We start from the raw sequence: 18,755 nt of genomic DNA on the forward strand, positions 1-18,755 counted from the left end.
GAAGCCATCTGGTCCTGTGCTTATGTTTGTTGGAAGATTTTTAATCACAATCTCAATTTCAGTGCTTGTGATAGGTCTGTTTATGTCTTCTCTTTCTTCCTGGTTCAGTCTCAGAAGGTTGTGCTTTTCTAAGAATTTATCCAATTCTTCCAGCTTTTCCAGTTTATTGGCATATAGTTGCTTGTAGTAATCTCTCATGATCCTTTGTATTTATGCATCGTCAGTTGTTACTTCTCCTTTTTCATTTCTAATTCTATTGATTTGCATCTTCTCCCTTTTTTTCTTGATGAGTCTGGCTAATGGTTTATCAATTTTATTTATCTTCTCAAAGAACCATCTTTTAGTTTTATTGATCTTTGCTATTGTTTCCTTCATTTCTTTTTCCTTTATTTCTGATCTGATCTTTATGATTTCTTTCCTTCTGCTAACTTCGCGGTGTTTTTGTTCTTCTTTCTCTAATTGCTTTAGGTGTAAGGTTAGGTTGTTTATTTGAGATGTTTCTTGTTTCTTGAGGTAGGATTGTATTGCTATAACCTTCCCTCTTAGAACTGCTTTTGCTACATCTCATAGGTTTTGGGTTGTCGTGTTTTCATTGTCATTTGTTTCTAGGTATTTTTTGATTTCCTCTTTGATTTCATCATTGATCTCTTGGTTATTAAGTAGTGTATTGTTTAGCCTCTTTGTGTTTGTATTTTTTATAGTTGTCCTGTAATTGATATCTAGTCTCATAGCACTGTGGTCAGAAAAGATACTTGATACAATTTCAATTTTCTTAAATTTACCAAGGCTTGATTTGTGACCCAATATATGCTCTATCCTGGAGAGTGTCCCATGAGCACTTGAGAAGAAAGTGTATTCTGTTGTTTTTGGATGGAATGTCCTGTAAATATCAATTAAGTCCATCTAGTTTAATGTATTATTTAAAGCTTGTGTTTCCTTATTTATTTTCATTTTGGATGATCTGTCCATTGGTGAAAGTGGGGTGTTAAAGTCCCCTACTATGATTGTGTTACTGTCGATTTCCCCTTTTATGGCTATTATATTTTGCCTTATGTATTGAGATGCTCATATGTTGGGTGCATAAATATTTACAATCATTATATCATCTTCTTGAATTGATTCCTTGATCAGTAGCATCCTTCTTTGACTCTTCTAATAGTCTTTATTTTAAAATCTATTTTGTCTCATATGAGAATTGCTACTCCAGCTTTCTTTTGATTTCCATTTGCATGGAATATCTTTTTCCATCCCGTTACTTTCAGTCTGTTTGTGTCCCTAGGTCTGAAGAGGGTCTCTTGTAGACAGCATATAGATGGGTCTTGTTTTTGTATCCATTCAGTCAGTCTATGTCTTTTGGTGGGAGCATTTAATCCTTTTACATTTAAGGTAATTATCGATATGTATTGTTCCTATTACCATTTTCTGAATTGTTTTGGGTTTGTTATTGTAGGTCTTTTCCTTCTCTTGCGTTTCCTGCCTAGAGAAGTTCCTTTAGCATTTGTTGCAAAGCTGGGTTGGTGGTGCTGAATTCTCTTAGCTTTTGCTTGTCTGTAAAGCTTTTAATTTCTCTGTCAAATGTGAATGGGATCCTTGCTGGGTAGAGTAATCTTGATTGTAGGTTTTTCTCTTTCATCACTTTAAATATGTCCTGCCACTCCCTTCTGGCTTGCAGAGCTTCTGCTGAAAAATCAGCTGTTAACCTTATGGGGATTCCCTTATGTGTTACTTGTTGCTTTTCCCTTGCTACTTTTAATATTTGTTCTTTGTATTTAATTTTTGATAGTTTGATTAATATGTGTCTTGGCGTGTTTCTCCTTGGATTTATCCTGTATGGGACTGTCTGTGCTTCCTGGACTTGATTAACTATTTCCTTTCCCATATTAAGGTGGTTTTCAACTATAATCTCTTCAAATATTTTCTCAGTCCCTTTCTTTTTCTCTTCTTCATCTGGGGCCCCTGTAATTCAAATGTTGGTGCATTTAATGTTGTTCTAGAGGTCTTTGAGACTGTCCTCAATTCTTTTCATTCTTTTTTCTTTATTCTGCTCTGCAGTAGTTATTTCCACTGTTTTATCTTCCAGGTCACTTATCCGTTCTTCTGCTCAGTTATTCTGCTATTGATCCCTTCTAGAGAATTTTTAATTTCATTTATTGTGTTGTTCATCTCTGTTTATTTGCTCTTTAGTTCTTCTAGGTCCTTGTTAAACATTTCTTGTATTTTCTGCATTCTACTTCAAAGATTTTGGATCATCTTTACTGTTATTACTCTGAATTCTTTTTTGGGTACACTGCCTATTTCCTCTTCATTTGTTTGGTCTGGTGAGATTTTACCTTATTCCTTCATCTGCTGTGTGTTTCTCTGTATTCTCATTTTGCGTAACTTACTGTGTTTGGGCTCTCCTTTTCACAGGCTGCTGGTTCGTAGTTCCCGTTGTTTTTGTTGTCTGCCCCCATTGGCTAAGGTTGGTTCAGTGGGTTGTGTTGGCTTCCTGGTGGAGGGGACTTGTGCCTGTGTTCTGGTGGATGAGGCTGGATCTTGTCTTTCTGGTGGGCAGGACCCCAACCAGTGGTGTGTTTTGGGGTGTCTGTGAACTTATTATGATTTTAGGCAGCCTCTCTGCTAATGGGTGGGATTGTGTTCCTGTCTTGCTAGTTGTTTGACATACGGTGTCCAGTACTGTAGCTTGCTGGTTGTTGAGTGGAGCTGGGTCTTAGCATTGAGATGGAGATCTCTGGGAGAGCTTTCACCATCTGGTATTATGTGGAGCTGGGAGATCTCTGGTAGACCAGTGTCCTGAACTCAGCTCTCCCACCTCAAAGGCACAGGCCTGACACTCAGCTGGAGCACCAAGACCCTGTCAGCCACATGGCAGATCAGCAGAAGTTCAAAAGCTTGACAGTATGCTCTGTTGTTAAGGGTGTGGAGATACAGTTTCTATTTTGCATTGCTAGTGAGAAGGCAAAAGGGTAAAAACAACAACAACTCTGTCAGTATGTCTTCATCAACCAAATGAGCAATGCCAATGTGGGACACAGGACCACTCACTCAGTGGAAGAATCCCATGCTGAGCTTCAAAGCTTCCAAGATCTTGGCAGCTGGGAAGTGAAAGGCAGAGGGAGGGAGTGTGGGGCAGGAGCAGCTCCTGTGCATGTGCCCATGGGAGTCCAGATGCATTTCTAACATCTGAGGCATTAGTAATCAACTGGAAGGCAAAGAGCTGCTCTCTTAGAGCTTGTATTGCTGGAGTATAGACAAATCATGTCATGTCATACTATACTATACTACACTACACTACACTACACTATACTATAATTTCAAATAGTGAAAAGAAGAGAATGAAACAAGATAAGACTGCCTATGACTAAGAGTGAGTCTATTTGTAATGTGAAGCCTACTTTAGATAGGGTCATCAGACGTACTGTTGACAAGATGACATTTGAGGAAACATTTGAATGTCAGAAAAAAACACAGTATTCAAAGATAATGAGGGAAGTGCATTAGATAGAGGAAACATAGACCTGAGAAAGTTGAGCAGATGGATAGGGCTCTGGGTTCTGTTTGCCTGTTTAAGGTAGTGTAACTCTACCTTTTCTGTCTTAAATTGTAGTGTCCTCCTAAACATTCTCATTTGAAGACATAATTTTGTGACCATAGAATGGCTTGCAAATCACCGATCCAATCTCTTTGGTGTTATGAGAATAGAGAATGAGTTAGTTATATTCAAATGAAAAGTTCTGTTCTATTTCATGACATGTCATTCTAGCCACATAGGAATATTCTTGAGGGAGCTTACTTCAGAATCACAGAGTTTTGTATTTGTGTAGTAATATTCATGCATCAATCAAAAAAACAGAAAGCCTTGTTTCTGAATGAATTATGAATGTCATCAAAATTATAGCAAATATTTCACAGTATAAAAATCACTAAAAAAAATGATGAGATGATGGAAATGAAGGCATAAAGGCATTGTTTGCTGTTCTTTAATGTGATACCTGAAAGTAATAGTTCCATGTTGCTGTTACTGAGTGTTGCATTGACTCTCCCAGTAGAAGCATTGAAACTAGTAACTGTCAAGGTCATGGGTTGTTTCCTTCCTTTAAAATTGTAAGAGCCTTTCCATATATAATTTTGGGCAAACACATCATCAGGAACTGTGAATAGATTAAATAAACATACATGTTAATTTTACAGTGCCCTGTAAATATAAGCATTAAATACCAGATTAATGAGTATTAGTTTATTGAATAATCATATTTTTCTAAATATACAATAATATAGAATTTACATTATAGAATGAATTCTTCACATAAGTGTTTTAATTTTTTTAGAATAAACCAAAATAATAATCTAGATTTGTACATACATCATCAATGAGTGATAAATAAACAAAACCAATTAATGACATAAGACATATTTAGAATCCAGCTAAATATCAAGTTTACTTATATTTTGTTTCCTATAATAATGTCTTTCTTTCAGAAGGAAAATAAAATGATTTTACTGGGCCAAGTCAGTCTATATACAAGTCCCAAGAGGCCTGCTTTTCTCCTAGCAGTAGGAATAGGTTCATAGGAAGAGCATAGAGTTAAAACCCCCCCTTGCATAAAAGCCTTGGAAGACTGTCAGGAGAGATGCTCCTTTGACCTTTTTACCCCTTTACAGAATACTGAGTTCAGTTATTTCAATAATAGATGCTCCTGAAGAAGAACAGGGCTCTACCTGTTTTGCTCCTGACAGCTTTGAGGTTTACAGGTATTTATGGAAATAAAAGAATTGTCACTAGAATTGGCTAACTCTCATGGGAAAGAGATGAACTGTGGTAGAATCAAAGAATATTCTAATGTAAACCTTTCATCCAAATAAGAAACACTCTTAATGTTAAATGCAAACAAATAAGTCATTATATTTATATAAATTAGTTATGTAATTTATAGCTAATATAAATTAGGTATGTCAAAGTCTTCTCAGATCCTGGTAAGAGGCTGAGAGAGCTTCCATTAATTCTGTACATCACATTAAAGCACATCCTCAGAAATCAGCTATTCAAAAGAGCCTGCCTATTTGTGTGACTGAATGAATGACATGGATTTAGAGGAAAGTCTTTTTTTTTCCCTAACAAGTTATTGACATTTGTTACCTTTTTTTCTCTACATACATCACAGTTTTTACTGCTCAGATCACAGAGACTGTGTTACAAATTGTACATTCCCTGAATTCTACTAGGCAAACAAGTAAAACAATACTATGGTAGAAGATGAACATACAATGCACCCAAGATTTTTTACTGAGTATTTCAACCAACATGATTATTTTTTTCTATGATTATTCAAAAGCAATATAGCAGAAGGACTAGAAGTGCAGGCACTGGAACTAGACCGCTTGTATTTCCGTCCCTCCTCTACAATTTATAAACTGTGTGGTTTTCCCTAAGTTACTTAACTCTCTAAACCCGAATTTCCTCATCAGTAATGTGAGATTAACACAGAGTTACAAGGAAGATTAAATGAGATAATGAATATGAAGAGTTTTGATAAGTGTTAGTTGCTATCATTAGTATTATACAGGTAAAATAGGGAAACCGTGGGTCTCATAGATCATTACATAGTTGCTAATAAAATATATAGTTAGTGAACATGCAGTTAGTATCATGAAAAATCCATAGTCCTGGCTCTGGGACCTTTGCCAAGTCACCCTTATAGTGGCACTCCCTCCCCAAACCTCAAACTACACAGCTATGCTCTGTATGTACAGGAGACCTTACCTAAAAATTTGATACGGTGTATGCGTAAAAAGCCCTTGATTTGGTAAGCACCTTAAAGAGCAGTTAACTCAAAAATCATACCTAAAATAAGTTTGGAGGAGGGAGTGACAAGCTAAATTATCCTTCATTAGAAAGATCTGGAATTTGGAGGTCATAGACTCTTAGTTGTAGAGACAGGAGGAAGAGCAAGGGAAAAAGATGTTCTAACAGTAGTGTGAAGGCATATAGTAGGTACTCAATAAATGTGTTATTCTTATCTTTCTGATTGTTTATTTTCCCTGGCCTGTATTATGCTTACTCTTTGATACCCCTGAATATTTAATGAAAATCTGCTACACTTGGTGATCTTGTCATTGTGCTTAGGGGAATTAAGGAAGTTGGTTGAAGGAGACTAAAGAGAACCCCCGTGGCAGGAGAAAATAGCAATGGAAAGAAGTAGGTACCAGCAGCAGCAAAGAACATTGTGTCAGGATTAATCATTGATGTGGTAGTAAATGTTTAACAACTGGCTTTCCAGAAAACAAACAAACCAACAAACTGGTTGTACTGTTTGCTGATTCTATAGTGTAAATATTCCCGTGATGTCAGATTTCAAACTATGAACATGACATCACTGAACGCAGAGTCTGGAAGAATGCACAGAACTGGCTATGGCAAAGCTCTACCGGTCAGCTCCAGCATGCCACCACCACCCTCCACCTTTCTCACACATAACTGAGAAATGTAACTAATGATAGGATGGGAGAGGCAGACGCTATTTGGTCATTTAAATCCCTACGTACAAGGAGATGACAATACTTTCTATTGTTAAGTCTAATTTGAGATTTAAATGTGATTGTGTATTTGGCAGTTCCTTCTAAACTCTAAAATGTCATCTAACTATTACTGATGTGGAGCACAGTGAAAAGGAGGAAGACAATGATGGTTACGATCTTCATTTTTCAAGACAGTTTTGAATCTAAACTTTGTTACATAGGCCTCATAGCATTATCATATAGAGTATCATGTTCCTGACACTGATACCACTGCCAAATTTAATTGTTACTTTGGAGTAATCTAATCACTGTGTCATGATTTTAAATGAAATGCTTCTGTTTTCCCACTTAAGATGACATTGTTCTAGAGTTTTATAGATACCTTCACTCAGGTTAAAGAAATTCTTTTCCTTTCTAATTTATTAAAAGTTTTTAAAAATTATAAATAGATGTTCAATCTTACAAAGTAGTTTCTGTGCAAGTATCTAGATGATCATAATTTAGATGATCATAATTTAGATGATCATACATAATCATAATTTTTGCATGTTTAATCTCTTAATGTGATAGATTACTTTTAAGGATTATTTAACATGAAAATATCCCTGTAAATCTATCATTAACCCAATTTGGTAATGATGTGTCATCTTTACTATAATGTACAGTTAATCCTTGAACAACATGGATTTGAACTGTGAGGGTCCACTTATGCACAGCTTTTTTTCAACAGTAAATACTATAGTACTACTGTACTGATCCGTGGTTAGTTGAATTCATAGATGCGGAATCACAGATATGAAGGAACCTTGGGTAAGGAGGAGCCACATACTGAGGGTCAACGATAAGTTATATGCAAATTTTTGACTGCACTGAGGGCCAATGCCCCTAACCCACTTTCTGTTCAGGGTCAACTGTATTTGATTTGCTAAGGCTTTATGTAGGATTTTTTCATCTATAATCTTATGTCAAATGGGCCTGTAATTTTCTCTTTTTATAATGTCTTTACCTGAGTTATTAGAGTTATGTTGGATCCATCAAATGAGGTTTTTTTTTGATAGTTTTATAAAACTGGGATGATCTGTTCCTTCAAAATTTGGTAGAACTTATCAGTAGAGGCATATGGAACAGGTTTTCCTTGTGGAAATAGCTTTAACTATTACTTTGTTATGGGATTATTCGAGTTTTCTCCTATTAGTTATGTTAAAATCCACTTTTCTAGTAATTTGTCAATGTTTAAGTTTTTTAAAATTGACAGTTACAGTAGTTTTCTGTTATATATTGCTAATTTATTCAATCTACTCTATGTAGGTTTTCACGTTTCCTTTTGAAATGTTACTACTTTTTGTTCCTTTCTTGATCAATCTTAACAGAAATTATTCACTTTGTACATTTTCTTTTAAAGAACTCCTTTTGACTCTGTTGAGATTCTTCTGTTATATTTTTGTGGTTTTTTTGGTTTGTTTGATCATTTTTATTACATTGAGTTCTGCTTTCTTTTGATCATTCCATTATACTTTTTGTATCTTCTTAACAGGGACAGTTATTAATTCTAAGGCTTTCTTTTCTTCTAATGTAAGGGTTTAAGGCTTTATATTTCCCTCACATCTTTACTTTTGCTCTAGCTCCCAAGTTTTGATATCTAGATTTTTCAGCATAACTAAACTATACTGTTATATTTTCCATTTTAATTTCTTCTTCAATTCATGAGTTATTCATCAGTATTAATTTTGTTCTTAATTTCCAAATACTGAGGAATTTAAAAATTTTATCCATTTTCTTATTAACTTTTAACTGCATCATGGTCAGGTAAGACTAACTTTGCTTTGAAATTTGTGTAGATTTTTTTATTGCTTAATATATGATCAATTCTTATAGCTGTCCCATGTGCCTTTAAAGAAAGTATATATTATTTAATTGGTTGATGAGAAATATATATATATATATTTTTTTTACATCAAACATATTAGTTTTGTTGTTTAGTTCTTCCATATTCTTTAAAAAAATTTTTTTGTCAGCCTGAAATATTTATTGGTAGCCGTTGGCCATGTTTTGCCCAGGACAGTCTAGATTTATACTTGATATGCTGGAGCTATTATTCAGGGTACACATCTGCTCCCAGATAAAGTATCTTTCTTGGAAAGTTCTGGGCACTGATTGACCATTGTGGTTTTCTTTCTTTTTTTTTTTAACCAGAAAAAAGTCCTTTAATCATTAATGGTAAACATTTTAACAGTGGACATGAAATGAAAGGTCCAATGGAAGATATTTACCTAAAAATGAGGCAAACCTAGTCTTATATTGAACACATTTTGAGTTATAATTACAACCCTGCACTAAGTCTTTGTTTTTCTTTTTTTAAAAAGTTGTGGTAAACAGGAAATAACAAGTGTAGGTGAGGACGTGAAACCCTGGTACTTTGCTGGTGGGAATGTAAAATGACTCAACTGCTTTGGAAAACCGTTTGGCAGTTTCTCAAAAAAGTTAAACCTAGAATTACCACATGATCCAGCAATTCTACTACCACCCAAAAGAATGGAAAGCAGGAAATCAAAAAGAATCTCGTATACTAGTGTTCATAGGATTATTCACACCAGCCAAAAAGGTGAAAACAATCCTAATGTCAGTGAACAGCTGAATGGATAAATAAAATATGGTATATACATTCAACGGAGCATTATTGAGTCAGACACAAAAGGACAAGCATTGTGTGATTCCTCTTATATGAAGTACCTAGAATAGGGAAATTCATAGAGACAGAAAGTAGAATAGAGGTTACCAGGGGCTGGGACCATTGTGGTTTTCTGAATCCATGCAACACTTTCTCTCTCATGATGACATATTTTTTGGTCACCTTAGAGAAATTCAGTCTGTTTTCACTGACTGTTGAAAAAAATCAGTTTCTCAGACTAATTTTTTTGGTAGGCAGTCCAGTTTAATAGCACGTACACTGAGAACTTTTTAAACCAACTAAAATTAGATTCTAACACTCTCCCTGGCTTATTACAACTGGACCAAATCTATTTCCAAGGTAAAGATTAAATGCTGAGCCTTTAATTTTATGTGTAGCTTTTCATTCCTACCATGTAAATAAAATACATACTAATACATTAAAAAGAAGCTCTCATATACTGAGCCCTTACCATGAGCCAAGCACTTTGTGTTTCATTTTTATGAAGTTCATTCATATTAATCTAATCAATATATCTTTTGTATAGGTAAAGAAATGGAGGCTCAGATGTAGAAATTAACTTTTCCAAAGTCATAGGGTAGGCAGTGTATAACATGGGGATTACATCAAGGTTGTAGGACTTCAAGGCCCATATTTTTAACGACTAAATATTTTATTTTTAAATCAAATTACTGAAAATAAACTGGACAAGTTCTAGAAGTTGCTGAACTTTTACTCTCACTCCAAGTGTATTTGGTTCCTTCTTTAAAAAATTTATATTTAAAAATTATATGTAAATCTAATTTTTATTTTAATGTTTTAAATAAACCATTGCCATTATTTTATAGCTATCTACAGATATTCTTGAAGGGAAATTTTATAGAGACAACTATATACAATATTTTTGGAATATTAACATGACACAGTATTACATTGCTCGAAGTTTGGTATCTTATAATACAAATTTTCAAACTTCAAATTCCGAACAGTAAAATGCATAGTTTTCCCATACTGAAATATGTTTTTCTAAATAAATGGTCACTTTGTCAATACAACAGAAGATCACCTTGAGAAATCGTGACTACTAGAAAAACAACTGAAATTACTAACCACTTAGCTTTGGGCTGGGTGTTCCTAGCGCAGGTCTAGGATCTTTCACCAATATTTTGGAACCAGCTATGAAAAGAAACAAAAATTTTACAAAATTTAATATAATTAATAACACACACACACACACACACACACACACACACACACACAGTTTGATGCATTGTCAATTTTATTCTTTGAAATACCATATAGTTTTCTCCAAAATGTCCTGTTCACTATAGCATCCCAGTCCTCACTCAACACTTCTGTTCAACTAACAACTTCTATAATTATCCCCATTATAGTCCAGTGGGGCAAAGGGAATATCAGTGCTGCCTTAGTATTTTGGGGTCTTGTTTCTTATTTTAAAGGCATAAACCAACATGGAAACAGTTGACTCCAACATGGAAGTTGAGGGCTGAGGGTATGTTCCTGTTGCTTAAAGGCAAATAATTTGGGTAGGGTTCATGTTTAAGAGTTAAAAATTGTTGGGAATTCCCTGGTGGTTCAGTGGTTAGGACTTGGCCCTTTTACTGCTTGGGCCCAGGTTTGATCCCTGGACAGGGAACTAAGATCCCACAAGCTGTGTGGCATGCCCCCCACCAAAAAAAAAAAAAAAGACTTAAAAATTGTTAAGGTATCCCATGATGTCATAAGAAATTGGCTAGTCTCAAAGGTAAAGAGTTAAACTAAAGTTTTTAAGTCAAACCAAAAGGAGCTCAAAATCATGTGGGGTGCTGAAAGTGCCTGCCAAGTTGAAGCAGCTATGATGTGCAGTGCTTGTAGACCTGTAAAGACATACATCTTTTTCCTAAGAACAAAGTAATGTCTTTAAAGGTTTTAAGGGGAAGTTATTTGGTTGAACATCACCTTGGCTGCAAGGTGGAGAACAATTTGGAAAGGAGTGGGTATTGATTTGGGCAGAGAAGTTAGAAGGCCATTTCAGTAGTCTCAGTAGAGATAATGCTGAATTAGATTACAGTAGCAGTGATGATAAACTCAAAAGTGGATAGAATTTTTTAAACCTACTAAAATTCTGGTGGATTTAAAGAGACAAGAAGATGTCAAAGACATTTCAGTAGTCTCAGTAGAGATAATGCTGAGTTAGATTACAGTAACAGTGATGATAAATTCAAAAGTGGATAGATTTTTTTAAACCTACTAAAGTTCTGGTGGATTTAAAGAGACAAGAAGATGTGAAAGGTGACTACTAGATTTCTATTTATTATGTGATGATGGTACCACTGAGTTAGGGAACATCAAGAGAAGACTTACAGTGAAGGGAAATTGATGAGTTTAGGTTTGCATATATTATTTAATTGTCTTTGAGAAATTCAAGAAGAGATATTAGGTAAGAAATTGAGCATATAATTCTGGAGCTAAGAGAAGATAAATGAGCTAGAAATATTAATTTGCAAATAACCTTCACAGAGGAAATTTTAAGTCATTGGCTTGAATGAGATCAGATCACCTAGGGAGAGAACACAGAGTGAAAAGAAGACTAAGAACTGAGCTTTAGAAAAAATGGGTAGAAAACATTAAGCTTAAAAAGGAAATGGAGAATAGGTAGCCAGAAATTTGAGGAGATAAAATATTTATTTATTCAACAAATATTGATTGAACACTTTTCACATATAAGGCACTGATCTAGTGATTAAAATCACAGTTGTAAATACTTTGACAAAGTTTCTTTTTTTTTTTTACATAAAAGAACCCTAAAATGGGCCATATTTAGATTTATTAAAGTTTCTTTTTTTTCTTTTCTTTTTCTTTTGAACTTATATTCTAGTTGGGGAAGGGCAGATGAAAGGACAGGAGAGTGGAGAAAGACAATAACAAGTAAACAAATAAAAGAATAAGATCTCACACAGAAGGGATTCCTATCATGAAAAATTTAAAAAAAAAAAGAGAGAAACCTGTAATGTTCTAGCTAAGAGAAGAGAGTGAAAACATTTCAAGAGGAGAAAGTCATACATTTGTGAAGGCTACAAGACATAAAGAATTAGAAGGACTGAAAAAAAAAAAAAGAATGTATTGATGACTTTATCAAGAATTCTAGAAAAACCTCCTTTGTTCCTTCTTCTGGAAACATAACCCTTTTTTCCTCTGGTAAACTCATTACATCTTGTTCAGATGGGGATTGTCCTGATCAACCAAAGCAGCAACATGGGTGGAAACATCACCTAGATCTGGTCAAACTGTCATATCATAGTGACTGAGAAATGAATTTGGAGATGGATTCCATTAAAAATTGTGGCAATCAGACTTTCATATAGTGCTTTCCTGACCAAGTTTTGGGAAAGACTCTTTCTACTAGGGTTATTCCACCAGAAGGATTTAAACCCAGGAATGCTGGCAGCAATATTCCCTACTATAGTGGGTTGAATAGTACACACTCCAAATTCATGTTCACTAGGAACCTCAGAACATGACCTTATTTGGAAACAGAGTCTTTGAAGATGTAATTTGGGGAGAATCTTGAGGTAAAATATTCCTGAAATAATCCCTAAGTCCAATGACTAGTGTTTTTATAAGAAGAGAACAGGACATATAGAGATATATAGGAAAGAAGGCCATGTGAAGATAGAGGTAGACATTGTAGTGAGGCATTTATGAACCAAGGAATGCCAGGGATAGCCAGAAGCTATAACAAGCTCGAAGGAGGTAAGGAATGATTCTTCCCTAGAGCCTTCAGAGGATACATGGCCTTGTTGACACCTTGATCTTGGACTTCTGGCTTTCAGAACTGTGAGAGAATAAATTCCTATTCTTTTAAGTCACACAGCTTGTGGTGCTTTGTTATGGCAGCCTTAGAAAACTAATATACCTACTGTGAATAGAGAACTAGGAAAAGTAATAAAGGCAAGAATTAAAAATAGAGCATGGAAAAGAACCTATAAAAAGGCCTGAATAATATTTCTGTGCCCTGGGATCCAAAAGTGTCTACATCACTCCTACTCTTAGAGTTGGTGAACAAATTTACCTTGTTCCTAAGCTAATCTAAATTGATTTTTTTGGTCTCTTGTATCTGAGGAAAGCTTTAACAGTACAAAATCTTCTGTTGAAAGCTTTTATAGAGAAAACTTACCTTCACAAACAGGAACTTTTCCACTCCAGGTGTTATCAGATCTACACACTCTATGTTCTGTTCCACCTGCTAAGAAGAAGCCAGGCTGGCAGGTATAAATTAATGTATACCCATGGGATGGAAGGTCCATTCCTACTACATTTGCATGAGCAGGAGTTTCTGGCTGTTTACAGCTGTGGGCTATATAAGAAAGGGAAAAAATGTTCATTTTTATAGACATGTTAAGAAAATTTTGAGATCGGAGTCACAATATATTTTTATAGGTATGCTAATGTCTTTATATAAATGTAACTTGTTATTCTCATGAATCAAGGAAAGCTTATCAATGTAAATGTAAATGTTGTTTTCATAGACTAGCATTTCATAAATGATCATCTGTGGAACACTAGTGGTTGTTAACATATAAACTGAGAGAAAAAATAAAAGACTAACTCTGGATAATTAAGCTAATAAATGTATACTATATCACCATTTTAGAGAGTCACAATATATATTAGCATTTTAAAGGATCTAATAAGTCCTGCTTAAGATAAGTTTTAAAGTTGATCAAACTCAGATTTTCTATACCAGTTTAGGAAATATTAATATATAATTTTTATTTATTATATTTATCTTAAATTAAAAAGCATGTCTTCTAAAGGTAAATTCAACCACAATTTAGTATGTTGCTCTGATATTCATATTTCCTAATGTAGAAAGTACAATTTATAATTTTTTGCATATGGAATTTTCTGGCCATATTTTGGGTCCATATGCTACCAGTATCTTTTCATTCATTTAATTTTTTGATTCCACTAAACCTGCACTTATGACACTCCCTGACCCTGCCACTCAGTTCACCTGTTTTGTGTCTTATGATGACCATTCCCTTCTTAATCAGAAATAGATGCTACAAAGAATTCTCCCCCTAAGCAAGACAACATTTCTGATCATTTGTTCATGGATATAGACCCTTAAAGATGGTCTCTGAGAAAAAGTGTTCTGTGGACAAATTTGTTTGGAAAAATTTTTTTCCATTTGCTTCCTAGTGGATATGTACTAAGCTATAAATAATAGCTAATATTTTTAACATTATGTGAAAAACATTTTGTTATGTAGTTTATATTTAATATAATTCAGTTAATAAAATTTAATTCTCATTGAGGAAATACTGCTAAGAATAAACACAAATTGTCTGTTTCTGCTACATTCTTAAGCCCCATTATGCACCTATTAGATATTCTGAGATGCTCTGCAGTAACAGAAGCCATTTAATTTTATTTAAGTCATCCTATCCCACATGCAGGTCATCAAAGAATCTTAGTTTACTATGAAATACCTCAGTATATCCCACACAGCTGTTCTAAAGTATGTACACACTCTGAGGAATTCTCTTTTAAGGAATTTTGCCGTATTTAAATATAAGCCAGCCAGGCATGTGACATGACTTCTCAGTGGAGTGTTCTGCTGCTTTCCAGTAAACTGAGGATCCACAGGGGCCTCTGTGATTATTTGGGTGGTTCTGAACAGGGATGGAGTAAATTCACAGGACTTATTTGGACTTCAGCAAATCCTAAAAGCTAGAAACCATTCTGATGAGTATTTTTATTCCTGCTTACTCTTCATTTTTCTCCCCCGCAAAAAACATGGAGAGGAAATAAACAGAGGAAGTAGGAGGGAAAAAAGAGATAACTCACCAGCTAAAATTTATTTCTAACTGTATTCAAAAAAGACTGTTTAGTGATCTTTGCTCTTATTCAATCTGTACAGCAAGTGCTTTCAACTTAGAGTCAGTGCACATTTAGAAGCTCCAGGAAATCCTAAGTAGTATTCAAATTTTTGGTTAAGGTATTCATGCATCTATCCTTTCGTGGACATTTCTAGCTTTCCTCAGGTTCTCAGAGAATTTCACAAGTGAAAAAGACTGAGTCTCTACTATGTTGGAGCCTCCTGTATCTCACAAGTACTTCAGATTCATAGGTGCAGATCTATGAACCTAAAAAATAATCATCATCTAAAATTACCTGGTGACCAAACTGAACGCAATTACAAGAGCTTTTCAAAAAGAACAAAATTTTGCCCTGTGCCTTCTGACTTCTTAAAGAATAATGCTCCCCACTAGCCATGGGGGTATGCTACAGTAAAACACTATATGCATGAATTATATTTTATAATAACCTAAAAAAACAATGCAATACCTCTTTTACATACATATGTTTATTTTTCACATGTGGAAAAAAATGCATATAAATTCTTATCCTTCATAAGTATAATTTTCTTAGCCACAATACTTACGTATGCACTCAGGCTGAATTCCACTCCACGTGAGGTCAGGAAGGCAAGTACGTGTTGTAGACCCTTGGAGAAGATGTCCTTTTTTGCAGTGGAACTGTACAACACTTCCTACCTATAGCAAATTACAGAGAGAAAAACAAATGTCCCAATGCAACTTCAAATACAGCAACAGATAGAATAAAAACATGGACGAGGAAATGCTTTCAAAAGAAATTCTGCAAGGTAGAGTTTGGAAGGAAAAGAAACTGAAATCTGATTTAAAATAAAATTGCAGAAAAAAACTGAAGAAAAAAAACCTTAGATTTCTTTGTGTGCATATCATCATTAAATACTTGAATACAATGTATACATAGGTACCAAATATTTACCATGGTAATTTGAAGAAAATATATGATACCAAAAGGCCAATAAGCTACATATGAATATAAGATAGACAAACAGACAGTTAAATAGAGACAGATAAATGATGATGGATAAAGGCAGATACGGAAATAAAGATAGCTAACAACACAAGAGGCAGTGAATATGTAAGACAGTAAATGCAATATGAGATTGGACATAAAGGTGTTTATTGAAGGTTGGATTGGTAGCAGAAAAATACAATGGAAGACATGCTATTTGCATTAAGCTTTTAAAGGATGTGTAATTTAGATAAATATATAGAACAATGGTTCTTAAAGTGTGGTCCCCAGACCAGTAACCTCAGCATAACCTAGGAATTTGTTAGAAATGCCAATTCTGGAAACTTAGCTGAGACCCACTGCATCAGAAACTCTTAGGGTAGCAACCAGCAATTTGTGTTTTAAAAAGCCCTCCAAGTGATTTTAATGCAAACTAACGTTTGAAAACAACTGATATAAGTAGAAAAGATAAGAATATTATGAGAAAATGTATGGTGGTTAAAACATACATCATATAGTTTAGGAAAAAAAGAGAGCACTTTTGATTGGTTATCATAGATAATTTACACAGTGAGGTGGGAATTTGGGAGTAAAGTAGAAAGCTGTAAGATATAGGTAAAAAAGAAAACACACCCCAGAGGTGTGTATACTCGGCTTTAACTTTGACTCTGATCTTGAATAAGGTATATCTCCTCTTTGAGACTTAACTCTCTCTATATAAAGATGATATTACTTCCCTTGCGACTTAAGGATTAAATAAAAATAGGATATATAATTCGCTCCACATGGGCATGGAACATAAGCTTTAAATAAATTCCAGCTATAATTATTAAGTCAGAGACATAATAATCAGTTTCTGAAGACTCTCAAATAGCAGGCTATAGCAATTGAATTTTTAAAATAAAAACATAAAGTTGCTAAAGCTTTCAGAGCAACTAAAATTTATGTCGAAAATAAAATCTTTGAAAAATTAAACTAACCACTGTATGGGGAAACTATGAAAAAAAAAGAATGATGAACAGTAATTCTAATTATGAGGCTTGAATTGCCATTTTAGATTTGAGTGGATAAAGCTTGACCAACTTGTGGCAATAGACATGGGAAGGAAGTTGTTTACTCAAAATATATTAAAAGGAAAAATCATCAGGATTTATTAAATGATTAGAGGTGGAGGAGAAGATAAGGGGTATTTAAAGTCTGCCACTTCAGGCTTCCCCAGCATATGGAGTCTGACAATGTTCAACTGCTGTCTTAGGGCTTTTCACATAGACTGTGTTTCCTTTTTTTCCCATTAGTTCCTACTCCCACCTGCTAAAGCAACATGAGGCTAAGCTTAATGTGACATAATTCAATACAAGATTCCACTTGGACCTTGAGACTAGCTATATTCCACCATCTTTCTTATTCTCGTTATCACCCAGAACTATGCTACACTTGAAATGCTCAGTTCTAATAGTCATTCTCTTATAACAACCTTTATCCTTCCAGTTATCTCATATTATGCCTTCCATGACAGCATCATCTCTGCATCCAGGAGATCTCTTATCTTCTTAATGCCCAATTTTGTCCAGGGCTACTACATTGCTCCACTCCAGGGAGCACTTTTCATGCTGTACTCAATATAATCCTTCAAATTGTGCTCCAGAGCATGCCATTCACATACTCCCTGAAGTTGTGCAATATGGTGCTACAGATTTTTACTTCCTCATATAGCTTATACAACTGATCATGTGGACTTTGCAATTCCATCCTTTAGTCAAACTGGCTCCACAAAACCCATCACCTCTATCAATCCAGCAATCTTACTTTAGGCTAGATCTCAGTTAATGGCCAGCCTTCTCCCATAAATCTCCCCTCATTTAATCTACCACCAAAGACTGACAATTTTACCTCCTAAATCTTTCTCAAACTGTCCCCTTCCCTCTTTTCCCACGTATACATCTTGTTTTAGTCCTCAACATGGTTTCTCAATGGTTCTCAAACTTTAGTAGATAACATAATCACCAGAAGGACTTATCCAAACACAGAGAGCTGAGCTCCCCTCAGGAATTTCTGACTGGGTTAAATCTGAGGGAGACCCTAAAATCCACATTTCCAACAAGTTCCCAGGTAATACTGCTGCTGCTCAGGGACCACACTTTGAGAATTACTGTTATAACCAATTATAATAATCATCTAACTTGTCTCCACTTCTCCAGTCTTGACCCCATTGAATTTATTTTTCACTCTAAAGTCAGAGTGATTTACTCAACATGAAAGTTTTACTTTATCATTATCCTTCTTAAAATCTTTACTGGCTTATCTCGCATAGGATAAAGTTACATATGTTAACTTGGTGGATAAAAGCCTCCATAAACTGATCACTAGCTGTCTCTAGCATCATCATTGACCACTTACTTTTACTCAAATTGTGCTCATATAATATTGAATTCCTGTAGTTCCCATAATGCATGCATATTTTTACACTGTCCCTCCCACATGGAATGCATTTCCCAACTATTTTTCCCTAGATCTTACCCTAAAAGATTTAGCTCAGACAAAATTTCTAGAAAGCTTTCCCTGCAGCAAGCAGACTAGGAAAGCTGTCTCTTATGTGCTTTATTAGTTCCTTTCAATGTTATCAATATTATCAACCTATCCTATAAAATCATCTATTCCATCTGACCCACACACCAAAATGTTAGCTCCGCTCAGCCAAGGACCATATGTTATTCACCAT

The 18,755-nt window shown here is 34.8% G+C and overlaps 1 protein-coding gene across 3 annotated transcripts in view; it reads right to left on the minus strand.

Moving 5' to 3' along the window:
- Positions 1–18,755, minus strand: part of CSMD3 (CUB and Sushi multiple domains 3) — a 1,080,105-nt gene that overhangs the window by 13,469 nt on the left and 1,047,881 nt on the right. For all 3 annotated transcript variants that reach the window (XM_060035246.1, XM_060035245.1, XM_060035244.1), the window contains 4 exons: positions 15,636–15,747; positions 13,362–13,541; positions 10,295–10,360; positions 3,993–4,151 (listed from right to left, as the gene is read on the minus strand). In XM_060035246.1, coding sequence (XP_059891229.1) covers positions 3,993–4,151; positions 10,295–10,360; positions 13,362–13,541; positions 15,636–15,747 — 517 coding nt within the window. The remainder of the gene's footprint in view (positions 1–3,992; positions 4,152–10,294; positions 10,361–13,361; positions 13,542–15,635; positions 15,748–18,755) is intronic.

Source organism: Delphinus delphis, chromosome 17 (genome assembly GCF_949987515.2).
Source record: "Delphinus delphis chromosome 17, mDelDel1.2, whole genome shotgun sequence".
In the NCBI taxonomy this organism is placed as follows: domain Eukaryota; kingdom Metazoa; phylum Chordata; class Mammalia; order Artiodactyla; family Delphinidae; genus Delphinus; species Delphinus delphis.